This window comes from Bos javanicus, chromosome 25 (assembly GCF_032452875.1).
Source record: "Bos javanicus breed banteng chromosome 25, ARS-OSU_banteng_1.0, whole genome shotgun sequence".
NCBI classification, from domain to species: domain Eukaryota; kingdom Metazoa; phylum Chordata; class Mammalia; order Artiodactyla; family Bovidae; genus Bos; species Bos javanicus.
In genome coordinates, this window is record NC_083892.1 from 28,353,879 (window position 1) to 28,373,735 (window position 19,857).

The 19,857-nt window shown below is 40.8% G+C and overlaps 1 protein-coding gene across 4 annotated transcripts in view; it reads left to right on the top strand.

Moving 5' to 3' along the window:
- Positions 1-19,857, top strand: part of LOC133238571 (S-adenosyl-L-methionine-dependent tRNA 4-demethylwyosine synthase TYW1) — a 148,228-nt gene that overhangs the window by 38,416 nt on the left and 89,955 nt on the right. For all 4 annotated transcript variants that reach the window (XM_061401827.1, XM_061401828.1, XM_061401829.1 and 1 more), the window contains 2 exons: positions 5,604-5,722; positions 10,898-11,007. In XM_061401827.1, coding sequence (XP_061257811.1) covers positions 5,604-5,722; positions 10,898-11,007 — 229 coding nt within the window. The remainder of the gene's footprint in view (positions 1-5,603; positions 5,723-10,897; positions 11,008-19,857) is intronic.

Here is a 19,857-nt window from a genome sequence, read left to right on the forward strand (position 1 = left end):
CCACTCCAGTACTCTTGCCTGGAAAATCCCATGGGCAGAGGAGCCTGGTAGGCTGCCGTCTATGGGGTTGCTAAGAGTCGGACACGACTGAGCGACTTCACTTCCACTTTCCACTTTCATGCATTGGAGAAGGAAATGGCAACCCACTCCAGTGATTTTTGCCTGGAGAAACCCAGGGACGGGGGAGCCTGGTGGGCTGCCTTATATGGGGTCGCACAGAGTCAGACACGACTGAAGCGAGTTAGCAACAGCAGCAGCAGCAGCAGGTGGCTCAGGGGTAAAGAATCCACCTGCAATTCAGGAGACACAGGATACATGAGTTTGATCCCTGGGTTGGGAAGAACCCCTGGAGGAGGAAATGGCAACCTGTTCCAGTATTCTTGCCTGAAAAATCCCACAGACAGAGGAGCTTGGTGGGCTACAATCCATGGGATCACAAAGAGTGAGACACGACTGAGAACACACGCACAAACAGATGTCTTGGAGGTCCCCTTGGTTCCTGAGAAAATTTTTGTTTCTGTGACATGAGGAGCTCAAAGGGACCAGGGGCTAGTATTAACTGTCAAGAACTGTGGAGAGTCTCCTTGTTCAGCCTCCTTACAAGCCAACATATTCACCTGGTAGAGTTTCACAGATGCTGGTGGAGGACCCAGGACTCCCAGATCAAAGACAAAGGAACAACAGGCAGATTGAGATTCATGACCAGGTCGGGAGACAGATTCCTGATGCTTCCTGCTCCTCTGTCCTCCCTAAGTCCTCCTTCTGTTTGTACTTTTTTTTTTTTTTAACAGTTTGCTTAACCAGTTTAGAATTTATTTTGTTCTGTAGTATGGAATAAATCTCTAAATCAGGGGTTAGCAAACCTTTTCTTAAAGGGCCAGATGGTGACTTTTAAAGGTTTGTGGGTCGTATGATCTTGTTGCAGCTTTTCAGCTATGCCATTGTAGCCCCAAAGCAACCATCAGTTCAGTTCAGTCGTTCAGTCGTGTCCGACTCTGCGACTCCATGAATCACAGCACGCCAGGCCTCCCTGTCTATCACCAACTCCCGGAGTTCACTCAAACTCACGTCCATCGAGTCAGTGATGCCATCCAGCCATCTCATCCTCTGTTGTCCCCTTCTCTTCCTGCCCCCAATCCCTCCCAGCATCAGAGTCTTTTCCAGTGAGTCAACTCTTCCCATGAGGTGGCCAAAGTACTGGAGTTTCAGCTTTAACATCATTCCTTCCAAAGAACACCCAGGGCTGATCTCCTTCAGAATGGACTGGTTGGATCTCCTTGCAGTCCAAGGGACTCTCAAGAGTCTTCTCCAACACCACAGTTCAAAAGCATCAATTCTTTGGCGCTCAGCCTTCTTCATAGTCCAACTCTCACATGCATACATGACCACAGGAAAAACCATAGCCTTGACTAGACCAACCTTTGTTGGCAAAGTAATGTCTCTGCTTTTGAATATGCTATCTAGGTTGGTCATAACTTTCCTTCCAAGGAGTAAGCGTCTTTTAATTTCATGGCTGCAGTCACCATCTGCAGTGATTTTGGAGCCCAGAAAAATAAAGTCTGACACTGTTTCCACTGTTTCCCCATCTATTTCCCATGAAGTGATGGGACCAGATGCCATGATCTTCGTTTTCTGAATGTTGAGCTTTAAGTCAACTTTTTCACTCTCCACTTTCAACCATAGATATCAGTAAACAAATGTGGGTGACAGTATTCCAACAAAACCTTACCTACAGAGACAGGCAGTAGCCTGACTTTGGCCCATGGGCTGCAGTATATTGAACACTGCATTGAACTCTTCATCCCCTATCAAAAATGGAAGACTGAAATTTTACCCAGACTCTGTGTTTACTAAGCCTTAAATCTAGCAACAGAAGCCCACTCGGTTAGGTTTGTTCTTCCCTGGTATGCAATGGAGTCCCCCTAACAGATTCTGGTGAGCCCCACCAATAATAAGCAGCTGGGACAAATGCTCTTCTTCCCTGTTGGACCATGAATTTCCCCCTCCTGGTAAAAGATATCAGATGGTCAAGTAAAAATGAAAAGAGAGAGACCCTCTTCTTACCACTTTACTCCTGCAGTAATCGACCTGGCCTGTGACATGTTCTCTGTGCCTGCTGGGCCCAAGACTCCTTTCCTTCACTGAGACATAGCATGGTGGTTGGGTGGCAGTCCCCTCCACAAGAAGTGTCCTGTCTAGGGAAGCCAAGCCTCTTTATTCTTGTTCTGAGACTCCCCTCTCCCATTCAGAGTTACTGGGGCTACCCAGGCCCCTTGGCCAGAGCAACTCTGCCAAATAAGCCGCCTGTATGGGAACCCTGCTGGCCTGAGATTCCCCTCCTCCATGTGAAACCTCTTTCACCCCCTCTAATGGTACCGGCCGAGATCAGTGGGAGCCCAAGCAAAATTACATTGCAAAGCCTCTGAAAATTAAACTGCCATTGGAGCCACAGCATACAAAATAGTCCAGGACCTGCAAGCTCAACCTAAACCAAGTGCCTGCTGCTAAAATGAAAGAATGAAACAGAATTTAGAGCCTCCTAACATAGTAGACAAAATGTCTAGGATGCAGTGAAAAAAATCACCTGTCATTCCAAGAACCATGAAAATCACAACTTGAGCAAAAAAAGATAATGAACTGACACCAACACCAGATGAATCAGATGGTGGAGTCATCTGACAAGGATTTTAAAGCAGCTGTCATAAAAATGCTTCAGCAATCACTTACAAAGTCTCTTGAAACAAATGAAAAAATAAAAAATCTCAGCAGAGAAATGCAAGTTATAAAAGGAACCAAGAGGGAATTATACAGTTGAAAAAATACAGTAGCAGAAGTAAAAACTCACTGAATGGGTGCAGTAATAGAGTGGAGATGACAGAGGGTAGAGCCAGGGACCTTACCAATTAACAGAATGATTTGTGACCAGGGCAAGTCAATAGAATTTACCCAACATGAATAGCAGAGAGAATAAACTCCAAATAGGATAGAACCAAGGAAATCCACATGAAGATAACCTTACAATTAATGATCTGAAAGCTAAAGAAGAAAAAGATCTTGAATGCTACAGATAAACAGTGAACTAACATCAGTTTGACATCAGATCTCTCATTTGAAATCATGGAGGCCAGAGAGAAGTGGCTCATGTTGTTCAAGCATTGAAAGAAAATACCTGTCAATCATGATTTCTGTGTCTGGCAAAACTATCCTCCAAAATGAAGATTAACTAAACACATTATCAGATTAAAAAAAAAACTGAGTCTGTTTCTAGCAAATCTGCCTTAAAGATCAGTTAAAGAAGCTATTCAAACCTAATGAAGTGATGAAAGAAAGATTCTTAAAGCATGAGAAAGCAAAGCAGAATGATGAAAAGACCAGAAATATGAGTACATACAGTAGTTATGATCATTTTCCTCATAATTTTTATAATCATATTTGATGATTGAAGCAGAATATTTAAAAATTTATTTATTTATTTTTATTTGGCTACACTGAGTCTTAGTTGCGGCAGGTGGAATCTTTAGTCTTCATTGCAGCATACAGAACCTTTAGTTGAGGCATGCAAATTTTTAGTTGTAGCATGTGGGATCTGGTTCCCTGACCAGGGATCGGACCTGGGCCCCCTGCACTGGGAGCTTGGAGTCTTAGCCACTGGGCCACCAGGGAAGTCCTGAAACAAAAGTTTTAACACCATGTGATACTCAGGACAATGATATATAATTTAAAAGAGAAAATGAAAGGGATCTGAATGGAAGTGGTGTTTCCACATTTCACTTGAAGCTGGTAAAATTTTTTTACTAGTAGACTTGGTGGGTCATGTATGTATATTTTTATAATCAGAACAACCACTACAAACACTATCTCAGTGAAAGTCATTCAGTTGTGTCCGACTCTTGCGACCCCATGGACTGTAACCTGCCAGGCTCCTCTGTCCATAGGATTCTCCAGGCAAGAATAGAGTGGGTTGCCATTTCCTTCTCCAGGGGATCTTCCCAACCCAGGAATCAAACCTGAGTCTCCAGCATTGCAGGCAGATTGTTTACCAACTGTGCTCTGAGGGAGGGGCTATGAGGAAAGCCCACAAACACTGTACATAGAGATAAAATCAAAAATAAAAAATAAAGATGGAATCCTAAAAATGTTTAAGTAATCTGCAGGAAATCAAAAGAATAACAGGAATGAGAATCAGAGGGAATACGCAGGAAACAAATAATAACATGGTAGGCTATTTTAGTGCATAAGTAATTACTTCAAATGTAAATATTCTAAATATATCAATCAAATGATAAAGATTGGCAGAGTGGTTCTTGCTTGCTTGCCATTTCCTCCAACTAGCCCCTCCGTGGGTAGGGGCTCTGTCTTATTAGTCATTGTACATTCAACACACAGTGTGCTTAAAGTACATTAACTGATTGGTAAATGATGAAATACACAGGGCTTCAACTTTGTTTCTCTATTGCCATAATATTTAGTGGTAATTACTCTGTAACTTTTGCATATGGTGGACATTTTAGTTTTCAGGGCTACTTTGGAAGATGTGAATATTTTGTTTGCCTTCTTGAATATTTTCTTGGGAACTTGGAAGAGCGTTTGTAGAAACAGTTATCCTGAACAGCATTTTCCCTTCACTCCTTTTTTTTTTTTTTTTTAGTGAAAGGATTAAGTGAAACGGACAGGGGGACCTCTTTTATCAGGACAAAAGATAAGACTTTTTGGTCAACTGACATAGTTGACCAAATAAACCAACATACCAGCTTGTTAGCTGGTAGATTTTATGTGGGCAGCACTGTAATATCATTACACTGATATATAATGTACACTGATCCATATGTATAAAGGCTTGCCAGCTATGTTTCCTCGTTCATTGACCATCACCAGGTCCTTTTTTGCATAACCTCCTTACAGGTTTCACTTTTTATTGAATCAAGCCCATCTAACAGAGTTCCTGGATGGATCTTTCTAATGCTTGCCACAAGGAGCTCCATGGTATCTTGTGATCCCAACCCTGAGTTGATCTGCAGTATTTCTTCAAGTTGCCATTCTTACAGTGGTTTTATCAATAGCATTGTATTCTTTTCTGGAATAATCTATTTCTTGTATACATGCTGCTTGTCCCCTCAACAGTCTCAACTCCCCTCTATGTTCAAATTCTACTGTTGGGTTGACATAGAATGTGCTCCAGGTTTCATTCCTTTACTCACCCTCCTTATTCAATATGGAGATAATTCTTTCAGGTGAATGCTACTTCCCCCTTTTCTGGGAGCCTTATTTCTCCTTTGGCATTATATATTATTGTACTAATATTTGAAGCAGGTGAATGGATTTGAAAATGAAAGTATCCATGGTCCTCCCTGTGGAGCTTTCAAAATTAATGAATCATAGGTTTATCTCATTAGGGTTTAGAAAACCCAGAGCATTATCTAAATCCGAACACCATCAAAACAATCTAATGCTATAATGTTAGTTTTCTGTCTCATGCAGATAACTGGTAAGGGGTACTTATACTCCTGAAACACTTGGTTTCTTCTTTAAAATAATGCCCTGGTATTTTGTTTCCTTGCTTTGAGGATCTTGTTCAAATTATCATTTGTTTTTTATGTTCACAGTCCATGCTCCGAGGGAGAGGAGGTTGCTATAAACATACATTCTATGGCATTGAAAGCCATCGTTGCATGGAAACTACCCCGAGCTTGGCATGTGCAAATAAATGTGTCTTCTGTTGGCGGTAAGTAAAAATGAAAGGCCATGGTGATCAAATATGTAACGTTGTGCTGAGGCTGAAAAATCCTAGGAGTTTATTATCCCGTTAACCTGCTCTTTCCTATTTTGATAGTGGTGTCATTAGCTATTCAGTGGTATAGATTGGTTTAGATCGAAAATCTCTGCTTTCTGTAACTCACTATATCTGTTTATGTAGCTAATTCAGTTGATTGTATTTTAGGTTCTCATTATTTCATCCTTTTTTTTAAAAAAAGTTTCATTGAATCATAAAAGTAATCTAGACTTACATAGAAAATTTTAAAAACCATTAAAAATTATAAAGAAAAGCAACAATTCAAGCATCCAGGGAAAACACTTTTAATGCTTTGTAGTATTTGCTTTCTGTTCTTTTTCTCCCAAAGTCTTTCATTTTTAAAAATACAGCATTTTCTACTTTCTGTTTGATATCCTGTTTTTATTTTTTAAATATAAGACTCATTCTCTGTCATTAGAATTTTATATACATAAGCTTTTTATTTTGAAACAATTTTAGTTTACAGAAGATTTCCAAAGACATTTTCCAACTTCTTTTAATGTTCAGACCTTACTTAACCATGGAACAACTATCAAAATCAAGAAATTAACATTGATGCAGTGTTATTAATCAAATTGGAAACTGACTTTCATTGGTTTTCCCACTAGATTCAATTCAGGATCCTACATCAAATTTAGGTTTTAGGTGTGATGTCTCTTTAGTTATCTCCAGTTCTTTAGTCTTTCCTTGTCTATAATGACCTTTACACTTTTGAAGAGTATTCAGTTCAGTTCAGTTTCAGTTCAGTTCAGTCGCTCAGTCGTGTCCAACTCTTTGCGACCCCATGAATCGCAGCATGCCAGGCCTCCCTGTCCATCACCAACTCCCGGAGTTCACTTGAGACTCACGTCCATCGAGTCGGTGATGCCATCCAGCCATCTCATCCTCTGTCATCCCCTTCTCCTCCTGCCCCCAATCCCTCCCAGCATCAGAGTCTTTTCCAATGAGTCAACTCTTCGCATGAGGTGGCCAAAGTACTGGAGTTTCAGCTTTAGCATCATTCCTTCCAAAGAAATCCCAGGGCTGATCTCCTTTAGAATGGACTGGTTGGATCTCCTTGCAGTCCAATGGACTCTCAAGAGTCTTCTCCAGCACCACAGTTCAAAAGCATCAATTCTTCGGTGCTCAGCTTTCTTCACAGTCCAACTCTCACATCCATACATGACCACAGGAAAAACCATAGCCTTGACTAGATGGACCTTTGTTGGCAAAGTAATGTCTCTGCTTTTGAATATGCTATCTAGGTTGGTCATAACTTTTCTTCTAAGGAATAAGCGTCTTTTAATTTCATAGCTGCGGTCACCATTTGCAGTGATTTTGGAGTCCAAAAAAATAAAGTCTGACACAGTTTCCACTGTTTCCCCATCTGTTTGCCATGAAGTGATGGGACCAGATGCCATGATCTTCATTTTCTGAATGTTGAGCTTTAAGCCAACTTTTTCACTCTCCTCTTTCACTTTCATCAAGAGGCTTTTGAGTTCCTCTTCACTTTCTGCCATAAGGGTGGTGTCATCTGCATATCTGAGGTTATTGATATTTCTCCCGGCAATCTTGATTCCAGCTTGTGCTTCTTCCAGCCCAGCGTTTCTCATGATGTACTCTGCATATAAGTTAAATAATCAGGGTGACAATATACAGCCTTGACGTACTCCTTTCCCTATTTGGAACCAGTCTGTTGTTCCATGTCCAGTTCTAACTGTTGCTTCCTGACCTGCATACACATTTCTCAAGAGGCAGGTCAGATGGTCTGGTATTCCCATTTCTTTCAGAATTTTCCACAGTTTATTGTGATCCACACAGTCAAAGGCTTTGGCATAGTCAATAAAGCAGAAATAGATGTTTTTCTGGAACTCTCTTGCTTTTTCGATGGTCAGGTGGATGTTGGCAATTTGATCTCTGGTTCCTCTGCCTTTTCTAAAACCACCTTGAATATCTGGTAGTTCACAGTTCACATATTGCTGAAGTCTGGCTTGGAGAATTTTGAGCATTACTTTACCAGCGTGTGAGATGAGTGCAATTGTGTGGTAGTTTGAGCATTCTTTGGCATTGCCTTTCTTTGGGATTGGAATGAAAACTGACCTTTTCCAGTCCTGTAGCCACTGCTGAGTTTTCCAAATTTGCTGGCATATTGAGTGCAGCACTTTCACAGCATCATCTTTCAGGATTTGGAATAGCTCAACTGGAATGCCATCACCTCCACTAGCTTTGTTTGTAGTGATGCTTTCTAAGGCCCACTTGACTTCACAGTCCAGGATGTCTGGCTCTAGGTGAGTGATCACACCATTGTGATTATCTTGGTCGTGAAGATCTTTTTTGTACAGTTCTTCTGTGTATTCTTGCCATCTCTTCTTAATATCTTCTGCTTCTGTTAGGTCCATACCATTTCTGTCCTTTATCGAGCCCATCTTTGCATGAAATGTCCCCTTGGTATCTCTAATTTTCTTGAAGAGATCTTTAGTCTTTCCCATTCTGTTGTTTTCCTCTATTTTTTTGTGTTGCTTGCTTGCTTGCTAAGTCGCTTCGGTTTTGTCCGACTCTGTGCGACCCCGTAGATGGCAGCCCACCAGGCTCCCCCATCCCTGGGATTCTCCAGGCAAGAACACTGGAGTGGGTTGCCATTTCCTTCTCCAATGCAGGAAAGTGAAAAGTGAAAGTGAAGTCACTCAGTCGTGTCCAACTTCAGCGACCCCATGGACTGCAGCCTACCAGGCTTCTCCATCCATTGGATTTTCTAGCAAAAGTACTGGAGTGGGGTGCCACTGCCTTCTCCGTTTCTTTGCATTTGTTAGGTATATTTGGATTTTGGGACAAAAACCCATAGAAGTGATGTAACCTTTTAGCATATCATATTAGGGAGTACTTCTAACTTTTATTATGGATATGTTTTGAACAAAAATAGAGTGAATAGTATAATGAATCTCTATGTACATTTGTTAACACATTTCTAGTCATGTTCCATTTACCTACCCTAGTTCTCACTATTTCGATGCAAATCTCAGCCATTATTGTTTTATCTTATACCTACTTTGATTGACAGATAATATTTAAAAAAAGGCCTAAAAAAAAGAATCTAATATCATCATCATCCCATCATAAGTTCTTTTACATGGTTTCCCTTTTCTAGTTATCTAGGGATATAGTGAAGAAACAAAAACAAAAACTGAAAAATATCTTTTCAGACATTCTGTTAAATCATTGGTTCTCAACTGGGGCAAAATTTCTATTTTTCATCCCGAGGGGAACCTTAGGGCATTTGACCATGTCTGGAGACATTTTTGATTGTTGTAATGGAAGGAGGTGCTGCTGGCGTCTAGTGGGCAGGGGCCAGGGATGCTCTTAAACACTCTGTAACATATAGGACAGCCCTTCACAGCAAAGAGTTATTGAGTTCAAAATGTCAGCTGTGCTGAGGTTGAAAAGTCATGTGTGCGGTGGTCTAGGGATGTATAGCATAAGAGCTTCACAACAGTATATTTGCTGTTTCTATTATATTTTTGGGCTGCTGTTGGCATAAATTTTACTTTTATATAAGCTGTAAACACAGTATATCAGTACTCTGTTTTAGTTGTACTGTCAGTTGTTTTTAGAGTAATTAAAAGGAAAATAAACTTTTATCTTTCCATATTTTATTTTCTTTTTTCAGCGCTCATCATTTCTTTGAGTAATCTTAAGTTACTATCTGGTGTCTATTTCTTTTGCCTGAGTGATTCCCTTTAATATACTCTGTAGTATAGGTTTGCCAACAAGGAAAACTCTCAGATTTTTGTCTGCAAAAGTCTTTCTTACTCCATTTTTGGAAAGATAATTGCACTGGGTATAGAATTCTGAGTTGACAAGTTTATTTCCTTTAAGCATTCTCTCAGGTGTCATTATAGTGTCATCTGGCTTGCTGTTTTCTGATGAGTTGTCAGAAATAATACCAATCTGTGTCCTTAAGTAATGTGCCCTTTTTCTCTTACTTGAAGATTTTCTGATTTTCTTTTGTTTTCATTAGCTTAGATACTGTATTTTTACACTGTCTTTAAATATTCTGGTTGTTCTGCAAGCTTCTTGGATCTGTGGTTAATTGTTTCTCATTAACTTTGGGAAATTGTTGGCCGTATTTTTCCGACATCTTTCTCTACTTTATTTTGCGTTTCCCTTCTGGGATTTTAATTATTGTATTTTGGCTCTGGGATTCCAATTATGTATATTTTGGGCCTTTTGATAATTGTCCCACAGCTCTTGGATGCTGTGTCTTTTTTTTTTCCCCACTTAAAATTTTATGTGTGTTTTAGTTGGCTTAATTTGTTCTCTCCAAGTTTTTTTTTTTTTTTACCTCTTTCCTTAGCTGTTGTAGTTTACTGTTGAGCCTGTCGAAGTCCTATTTTTTTCGTGTTTAGTATTTCTATTTGATTATAACTTTCCTCCCCGTGCTGAATTTACCCATTTGGTCTTGCGTGTTGTTTACCTCTTTCTATTAGGACTTGTAACGTACAGTAATCATAGTTCTAAAAATATAACCTGTCAGATACTTTCACCCCTTGTGTCAGAAGAGTTTGGTCCTATTGATTGCTTTGTCTCTTGGAAATGTATTGTTTTCTTGCTTTTTTGTATGCCTCTTATTTTTTTTTTTTTCGAAGTCCAACATTGTGAGAGACTGAGATGAATGTTCTTTGCGTGTGGAAATTGGCATCCCTTTCCTTTCTGGTGTCCTTTAGAGATACCTTGAGTGTTGCCTGGGGTTTGCTGGAGGTTTTTCCCTCCGTGTCTGATCCATCCTAAGCTTTAGGTCTTCCCATTGCCTCTCGGAGAGAGTCTTGAAACAGTATTGTACTGGTGGTCATTGCTGGATGCTTGTTAGCCTGGTGGTGTGTGGCTGGGAGAGAGGGGTACATGTTGTATTGTTCTGATTAAGCTTCAGTCTTGGCCAAGCATTTCCCATGTCCATCTGTCTTTCTGTCCTAGATGTCATGACTCAAAATAAGTTGTGAAATATAGCTGTAGATAGCTGAGCTTTTAGGAGAAAACCAACCTGGATTTTATAATTATATGGACTCCCTCATAGTGGGTGACTAGCTGAGAGTTAACAGAGTTCTAAAGAACTTTTGCCTCTCTTTTTCCTAGGCACCACACCAATCCAGTGGGTACTGAATGGCGGTGGAAAATGGACCAACCTGAAATGATCTTGAAGGAAGCCATTGAAAACCATCAGAACATGATCAAGCAGTTTAAAGGTATTTATCTTCCCTCTACAAAGGAATGCTAATAGCCTGAATTAAATTGGCAGAGGAATTGCCTCCTTTGGCAGAATGTTGTCCCTGCTGGCAAATTCTTGTGTAGGAAATCGAAAACTTTGTAGAAATACTATATATACTTTGGCCTTTGTAGTTTTCACTGATAACTTTATGTATATCGTATGATGGGGGAACTAAAAAATTAATTCAGAGCTTAGCTATTTTTAATATAGTGCATTCAGCTTGTAAATTTTGGCAGGGAATGTATCATCATTCCTCCTAAAAACTTTTGCTATTGTGCTGTGTTGGATACAAAGCAACCTTGTGATTCGACTGGTAATTTTAGATCATTCAAGTGATAAGTAATACCAGTTAGATAGTATTAGGAAGGCATTTTTGAATAAATGCTGTACAAAAAAGGAGGGTTAATTTTAATCAGATTTCCTCCACATGATCCACAGTGATGTATAGAATTCTGCTACTCAGTGTCTAGAATTTCCTGATCTAGCTGTGTCTCACAGTTCAAGGTATTTGACTCTACTGGAGATGGCTGGTTCTTAAGCTTTAGTGTGCATCAGAATTGATCATTAAAATAGAGGATTCCCAATCTCCTTCCCCAGGGATTGATTCAGAAAGTCTGAGGGAGGGAGCTAGAATGTACATCACTTACACATTTTCTGATAACCCTGTTGTTGAACTGGAAACTATACTTTGAGACCCACCACTGTAGATAGATATGGAGGACTGGTATTAGGTTGGCCAAAAAGTTCTTTGGGCTTTCCCATAGCAGCTTAAGGAAAAACCTGAACAAACTTTTTGGCCAACCCAATAAAATAATGGCTTTTTAAAGACAATTGCAGGTGATCGACTGAAATGTGTTAGGTTCCCTGTTAAATGTGCATGTCTCTTGTCTCCACCCATCCCTTGTCAGTCCTGTCTCCTTTATTCTCCTTTCCTTTCATATACAACAAAAAAGGTGAACTCCAGCCAAGGTGGGTTTGGCATCGGCACTCTTGCATCGTAAATGGGAGTCTTTATAAACCCCAGTAATTAGCATTTTGAAGATCAGGTAGTCCTTTCACGCAGAGAAGTTTGTTCTGCCAGGTCACTACTGCTTCTTGAGATCACACTGTTTCTGATGCTTTTCTTTCACCAAGCAGTTCTCCAGGTCTCAGTAGACACTGCCTGGGTGTTCAACAAATGTAATTCAATCCTGGCACTGTCTGGAGATAACAGCAGACCCACAGGTTAGGGGTTCAGTCCTGTAAGATTGCACCCCACTTCAGATGCCAGTGGAAAGCCTGGGATGTTACCTGTGTTTCTGATCAACTGTAAATCGGAAGTTCCCACGAACTCCTCAGATTCTGTTAGTTTGTTAGAGTGGCTCGCAGAACAGAGAAGCATCTACTTATGTTTACCAGTTTGGTATAAAGGATATTATAGAGACCACAGGTGAACAGCCAGATGGAGAAGTATAGGGTCGGTCTGGAAGGGTCCTGAGGCCAGGAGCTTCTGTCCCCATGGAACTGGGGTGCACCACCCTCCTAGCACATGGATACATCCACCAACCCAGAAGCACATCAAATCTTGTTCAAGGGTTTTTATAGAGCTTATTTTGTCAGTTCCCTTTCCCTTTCTCACCCGTCCATGGGTGTGATTGAAAATTCTAATCCTTTGAACACTTGGTCTTTATGGTGACCAGCCCCATCCTGAGGCCATTTAGGAGTCCTACCCTATGCCACCCCATTTGCATAAATGTACTTAGGTGTACTTAAAAGGGCTCCTTATTTATTTTTTGGCTGTGCTGCCTGGCATATGGGATGTTAGTTCCCTGAGTCCCCAGCAGTTGAAGCATGGAGTCTTAACCGCTGGACCAGTAGGGAAGTCGGGAAAGGGATCTTTATGAATGACAGAAGGTACTCCCACCACTCAGGACATCCCAGGGGTTATAGGAGCTTTGTGCCAGGAACCAGAGCAAAGACCAAATCTATTTCTTATTTTTTACCATGGTGTTTCTTACTACTATTCTGACTTCCTAGGAGAAATTGGGAAAGTAATGCAAATAATGATTCAAGAGCAATAATAATTTATAAAGGTATTTTTATAAAAGTAATTTATAAATTTATATTATCTTAATGAGTTTTCTAAGGAAAATTGCCCTATACATATATATGTACATATGTATGTGCCAACTTGTACATCTGCAGAGATGCTAATAAATATTTTAACATTTCATCTTGGTTTTTAGTCTCAAGAATTTTTTTTTTTTTTGGAAACAAGTCATTTTCTTATTTGGAAAAAGCAGTGTCTCTCACCAGCCTTTTGGAAAATTAAATGAAACTGTGTAGTAAAAAACTAGTAAGTCTCCACATCAGGAATTTACTAGCTTTTCTTAGACTCTTTGTTGATTTCGTTAATATTATTGATCATGACCCTCAAATAAACCATATACCTTTTAAGTATATTTCAAGACAAAGTCTTACTTTCTTTTGGATACTTAGTTACTAGTCAGAATTCTCCAGAGAAAGAGTCATCAGGATGCTGTGTGGGTGTGTTTAGAGGAAGAAAGAGAGAGATAGATTGATAGAGTGAGATTGGCTTAAAGAATTGGATCATGGAATTGTACAGGCTTGGTCAATCAAAAAGATAAAAATAATCTGATGGAGTGGACCAGCATGCTAGAGATTTAAGGAAGAATTGCAGTTCAAATCCAGAGGCTGTCTGCTTGCAGAATTCCTTCTTGCTTGAGGGCTGTCAGCCTTTGTTCTTTAAGGCTTTCAGTTGATTTGATGAGGCTCATCTGCATTATAAAGGGCAGTCTGCTTTACCCAAAGTCCACTGACCTAAATGTTAATTTCATCCGGAAGACATCTTCACCATCCAACATCCAGAATAACATTTGACCAAACTGGGCACCATGGCCCAGCCAAGTTGACACGTAAAATTAGCCATCCTAGACAGTCATATCAGAAGCAGGCAAACACCAGTAATTTAACCTCTTTAGTGTAATCAGTATGTTTTTATTTGGTGCTTAAAGAAGCAGTTGAATCCTTAAATAATGGGGTGATAGCCGAGGATGTGTGTTTCCTGGACATCTAGGAAGCTCCCTGAATAAATTGTGTGCCAGGCAGTTTGTATGGGTGGAAGCAGCCCCGAGGAGTAGACATGCATTTTTCCATCCCGAGATGTCCTTGATACAGAGTGACAACCTGAGTTTTGATCGTGATTTTTCTGACAGGAGCCTTTTTGTAAATGCACTTTAAATGGAAATAAGAGATGAATAAATCATGAGGCCGCCTTTCTGCCCGTTAATAACACATGTTAGGTGAGCTCAGCGAGCACGTAGTCTTTGTTGTCTGCCTGGCCTGTTGGATGGTGTGTCCTGTGCAGAAAGGTGTCCCTGGTTGGTAACCTTGTGCTTGCTTTAATCAGTAGGCATCTCAGATGGTTTGTCTTCAGGTACCTGTGGCATAAGAGACAAAGCATTTTAAAGTGTATATATTGCCTTGCAGGGGAAGGACAGATACAGGATTGCAGGGACAAAGAACAGAGCATGTCTGTGAATAAGTGAATCCTGAGTACGGGGGAGAATGCCTAAGAGGGTGGGGATGACCCCCGAAATACAGCAGCTGCCATTCATTCACCCTTAAAAACAGCTTTTATAGAGTATCTTCCTCGCCCTTGTAATTCTCACAAAGGATGCTTTTTGCATACCTTAATGAATTGCCTTGACAAAATGTTACCATGTCAGCAAAACATCTCTTTATTTAATCAACAATAAATTTTCTCGAAAGGTTTTCAAATTGGAACTGGTTGATACTTGTACACTGACACTCTTCAGAATACTGAAAACAGTTTTTCTTTACAGTAGTAGAAAACAAGTGTATTTTTGAAGGTGTGGTGGGCAGTAGACAGGTCTGCACATGGGCTTAAAGGTGCTCTGATTCATTATATTTTCACTAAGAATGAGAACTCCTTTAGTTTCCAGTTTTTTAGATGGTGGTGACTATTTGTTAATGCTTCTTACTTCATTCTGGGCTTAATTACTTTTTTGAAAATCTGTCTCATTTTAATAACTGCAGCAAATCCTACTGTGAAACCTATAGTATTAGAAGATGTGTTTTCTATCTTTTTGGCTCTTGGCAGAAAGTAATCTGAAATGTTCAAATCGATGGTTGTTTACTGTGGGCATTCAGCTAGGCAGTAAGATTTTCTAACTTCACTCAGTTTTTATCAATGGTTATAATCTAAAGTTTTCTTTTTTAATGAACCCGAATTCCTCCTTCAATCAGTGAAATCGCTGTGTTCTATCTCTCATTCATTCCTAAGTTGAGTTCAGATTAGTCATTCAGTCATGTCTGACTCCTTGTGACCCCACGGACAGGAGCACACCAGGCTTCCCTGTCCATCACCAACTCCCGGAGCTTACTCAAACTTATGTCCATCGAGTCGGTGATGCCATCCAACCATCTCATCCTCTATTGTCCCCTTCTCCTCCTACCTTCAGTCTTTCCCAGCATCAGGGTCTTTTCCAATGAGTGAGTTCTTTGCATCAGGTGGCCAAAGTATTGGAGCTTCAGCATCAGTCCTTCCAATGAATATTCAGGACTGATTTCCTTTAGGATGGACTGGTTGGGTCTCCTTGCAGTCCAAGGGACTCTCAAGAGTCTTCTCCAACACCACAGTTCACAAGCATCGATTCTTTGGTGCTCAGCTTTCTTTATAGTCCAACTCTCGCACCCATACATGACTACTGAAAAAAAACATAGCTTTGACTAGATGGACCTTTCAGTTCAGTTCAGTTGCTCAGTCGTGTCCAACTCTTTGCAACCCCATGAAGTGCAGCACGCCAGGCCTCCCTGTCCATCACCAACTCCCGGAGTTCACTCAAACTCATGTCCATCCAGTCAGTGATGCCATCCAGCCATCTCATCCTTTGTCATCCCCTTCTCCTCCTGCCCCCAATCCCTCCCAGCATCAGAGTCTTTTCCAATGAGTCAACTCTTCGCATGAGGTGGCCAAAGTATTGGAGTTTCAGCTTTAGCATCAGTCCTTCCAAAGAACACCCAAGACTGAGCTCCTTTAAAATGGACTGGTTAGATCTCCTTGCAGTCCAAGGGACTCTAAAGAGTCTTCTCCAATACCACAGTTCAAAAGCATCAATTCTTCGGTGCTCAGCTTTCTTCACAGTCCAACTCTCACATCCATACATGACCACAGGAAAAACCATAGCCTTGACTAGATGGACCTTTGTTGGCAAAGTAATGTCTCTGCTTTTGAATATGCTATCTAGGTTGGTCATAACTTTTCTTCCAAGGAGTAAGCGTCTTTTAATTTCATGGCTGCAGTCACCATCTGCAGTGATTTTGGAGCCCCAAAAAATAAAGTCTGCTACTGTTTCCATTATTTCCCCATCTGTTTGCCATGAAGTGATGGGACCAGATGCCATGATCTTAGTTTTTGGATGTTGAATTTTAAGTCAACTTTTTCATTCTCTTTCACTTTCATCAAGAGGCTTTTTATTTCTTCTTCGCTTTCTGCCATAAGGGTAGTGTCATCTGCATTTCTGAGGTTATTGATATTTCTCCTGGCAATCTTGATTCCAGCTTATGCTTCATCCAGCATTTCCCAGGATGTACTCTACATATAAGTTAAATAAGCAGGGTGACAATATATAACCTTGATGTACTTCTTTCCCAATTTGGAACCAGGGTGTTGTTCCATGTGCAGTTCTAACTGTTGCTTCTTGATCTGCATACAGATTTCTCAGGAAGCAGGAAGGTAGTCTGGTATTCCCGTCTCTTTCAGAATTTTTCACAGTTTGTTATGATCCACACAGTGAAAGGCTTTGGTATGGTCAATAAAGCAGAAGTAGATGTTTTTCTGGAATTCTCTTGCTTTTTCAATGATCCAATGGATGTTGGCAATTTGATCTCTGGTTCTTCTGCCTTTTCTAAATCCAGCTTGAACATCTGGAAAGTTCATGGTTCATGTACTGTTGAAGCCTGGCTTAGGGAATTTTGAGCATTGCTTTGCTAGTGTGTGAGATGAGTGCAATTGTGTGGTAGTTTGAGCATTCTTTGGCATTTCCTTTCTTTGGGATTGGAATGAAAACTGTCCTTTTTCAGTCCTGTGGCCACTGCTGAGTTTTCCAAATATGCTGGCTTACGGAGTGCAGCACTTTCACAGCATCATCTTTTAGGATTTGAAATAGCTCAACTGGAATTCCATCACCTCCACTGGCTTTGTTCGTAGTGATGCTTCCTGTGGCCCACTTGAGTTTGCATTCCAGGATGTCTGGCTCTAGGTGAGTGATCACACCTGGGTTATCTGGGTCATGAAGATCTTTTTTGTTTAGTTCTTCTGTGTATTCTTGTCACCTCTTCTTAATATCTTCTGCTTCTGTTAGGTCCATACCATTTCTGTCCTTTATGGAGCCCATCTTTGCATGAAATGGTCCCTTGGTATCTCTAATTTTCTTGAAGAGATCTCTAAGGGTGTAAATATTAATGAAACAGATGACTGTCCTTTCTGGATAGTCAGTTTCAGAGTAAGGATGGCAAGGCTAATGAAGTCACTCTACCTCTTCTGAACTGAGTACCGCCCCCTGGGTGATGCTCTGACATACATTCCAGTTCTGGGTGCTAAGATGCAGGAGTGGCACTTAGATTTCATTTTAGCCCCTGGTGGAGAGTCTCTTCTCTGTCTTCCCCAAATCAGAATTCCTTAGTAGAGACTGGCATGGAGAAGTGGCTTAATCTCAAATGTAGAATTACTCACAGATGCCCTACAGGAAACTAGTTCTGGTTTCTCTTCTTCCACATCCATTTTAGAATTTCCCTGTTAAAGCCCTGTTGTTATTACCCTGTGTCCCCTTGTGGCTTACAAAAAAGAAAAACAAAACAAAAAGCCAAAAGTAAAAGTGTGTTTCTGGTTTCCTCAGTTGGAACTTGGGATACATTTTCCTATAGGAAAAAAAAAATTGAATTTGATTAGGTGATATTGAAATGGACTTGGTAGTGCTATAGTTTAGGTATGTGCTGTGCTTCGGTCGTGTCTGACTTTTTGTGACTCAATGGATTGTAGCCATGAGATTCTCCAGGCAAGAGTACGGGTGTGGGTTGCCATTTCCTCTTTGGGGATCTTCGCGACCCAGAGATCGAACCTGAGTCTGTCACATCTCCGGTGTTGGCAGGTGGGTTCTTTACCATTAGCGCCACCCGGGAAGTGTTTAGGTATATTACAGATTAATTTGATGTTGGCAGGGGTTGGGGGTTTGAATGGTAACTTCATCTCCGTTTTAATAGCATTATATCTGGAGGAATATGAATTTCAGATTTCAACAGAAATTTAGGAAACAGGAGTCATAAGTTGGAAGTTACAGGCAATTTTCAAAGGTTTGTAGCCGTTTCCTTCTTAGTTTGTTAAGTTTTTCCATTTCGGCCTTTCCTTAGACGGCACTCTTAACTCACTGATGTTTCCTATCACTCTGCTGTGGAGTCCTTTGTTTCTTTGGGTGCTTTCCCGCCACGTGTTGATCACCGACTCCCTCCCCTGGGTCTGGTCCAGTCATTCTATGATCTGATTTTTGTATGGGATGAGTCTTGTTGTCGGTATTGTTTTTGCCTCTGAGTTTCCAGCTTTTGGGGCTTCCCTTGTAGCTCAGTCAGTAAAGGATCTGCCTGCAGTGCAGGAGACCCGGGTTTGATCCCTGGGTCGGGAAGATCCCCTGGAGAAGGAAATGGCAACCTACTCCAGTATCCTTGCCTGGAAAATCTCATGGACACAGGAGCCTGGTGGGCTGCAGTCCATGGGGTCACAAAGAGTTGGGTACGACTGAGTGACTAACACTTACTAACACTTACTTCCAGCTTTTGGCTCAGTGGCCAGCCTTCAGCACATTTTGAAGACATTCTGATCTTTTCAACGTTTCCTTTTTGTGCTTCTGTTCTCAATCTCAAGGGTACTCATTGTCTTTTCAGTTATTTCACTGATCATTAAACCAGTCTTCTTCCCATGACCTTTATTAGCTTTCCCCTTTATATGCACAATGTAAAATTAACTTTACGCTGATTACAAGTGGGTCAGGATTAAAGTGCAACTCAGCATCTTTTCAAAATGCTCACTTCCCCCTCCAAATACCACCATGGCAGGGAGACACAGGCTTCAGAGAATGGGGTGGAGGTTTCTTTTTTTTTTTTTCCCTTAGTTAAATTTATGTATTTGTCTATGCTGGGTCTTAGTTGCGGCACACAGGATCTTCGATTTTCATCGTGGCGTGTGGGTTCTAGTTCCCTGACCAGGAAGTGAACCCCGGCCCCCTGCCTTGGGAGCGTGGAGTCTTAGCCACTTGACCACCGTGGAAGTCTCAGGCTTAGGTTTCTTTAACTCAGTTTCCCACCAGTTCAGCTGAGATCAAGTAAGTGAACACTCTTTGGGAGGAACGTGCTCAGTGCTGAACGTGCAAAGATGAAGAAGACGTCATTTGTTGCTAGGTGTTTTTATCTATCGTTTAATGCAAAAAATAAAGGGTCTCTTAATAGATGGGCCTCAGGAATAAGGTGTGCTAAAGTACACATCCAAAAGGAATGTGGGGGAAGCCAGGAAGAAAATACCATCTGCTAATTGTTTTCTGAAGCTTGTTTATGAAATAAACATCACAATAGAAGTGGCTGGATCAAAGATCTATTTTATGTGACTTTCAGCCAGAGGGGTTCTTAGGAAGATCTTTGGCCGGGAACTGTATCATTATTTGAGAAGAAAGAATGTTTTATTTCTGAGTGGTCCAGTCTTTAGAAATAGAAATACTCATATTTGTCAATTATACCTCAATTTAAAAAAGGCATAAGA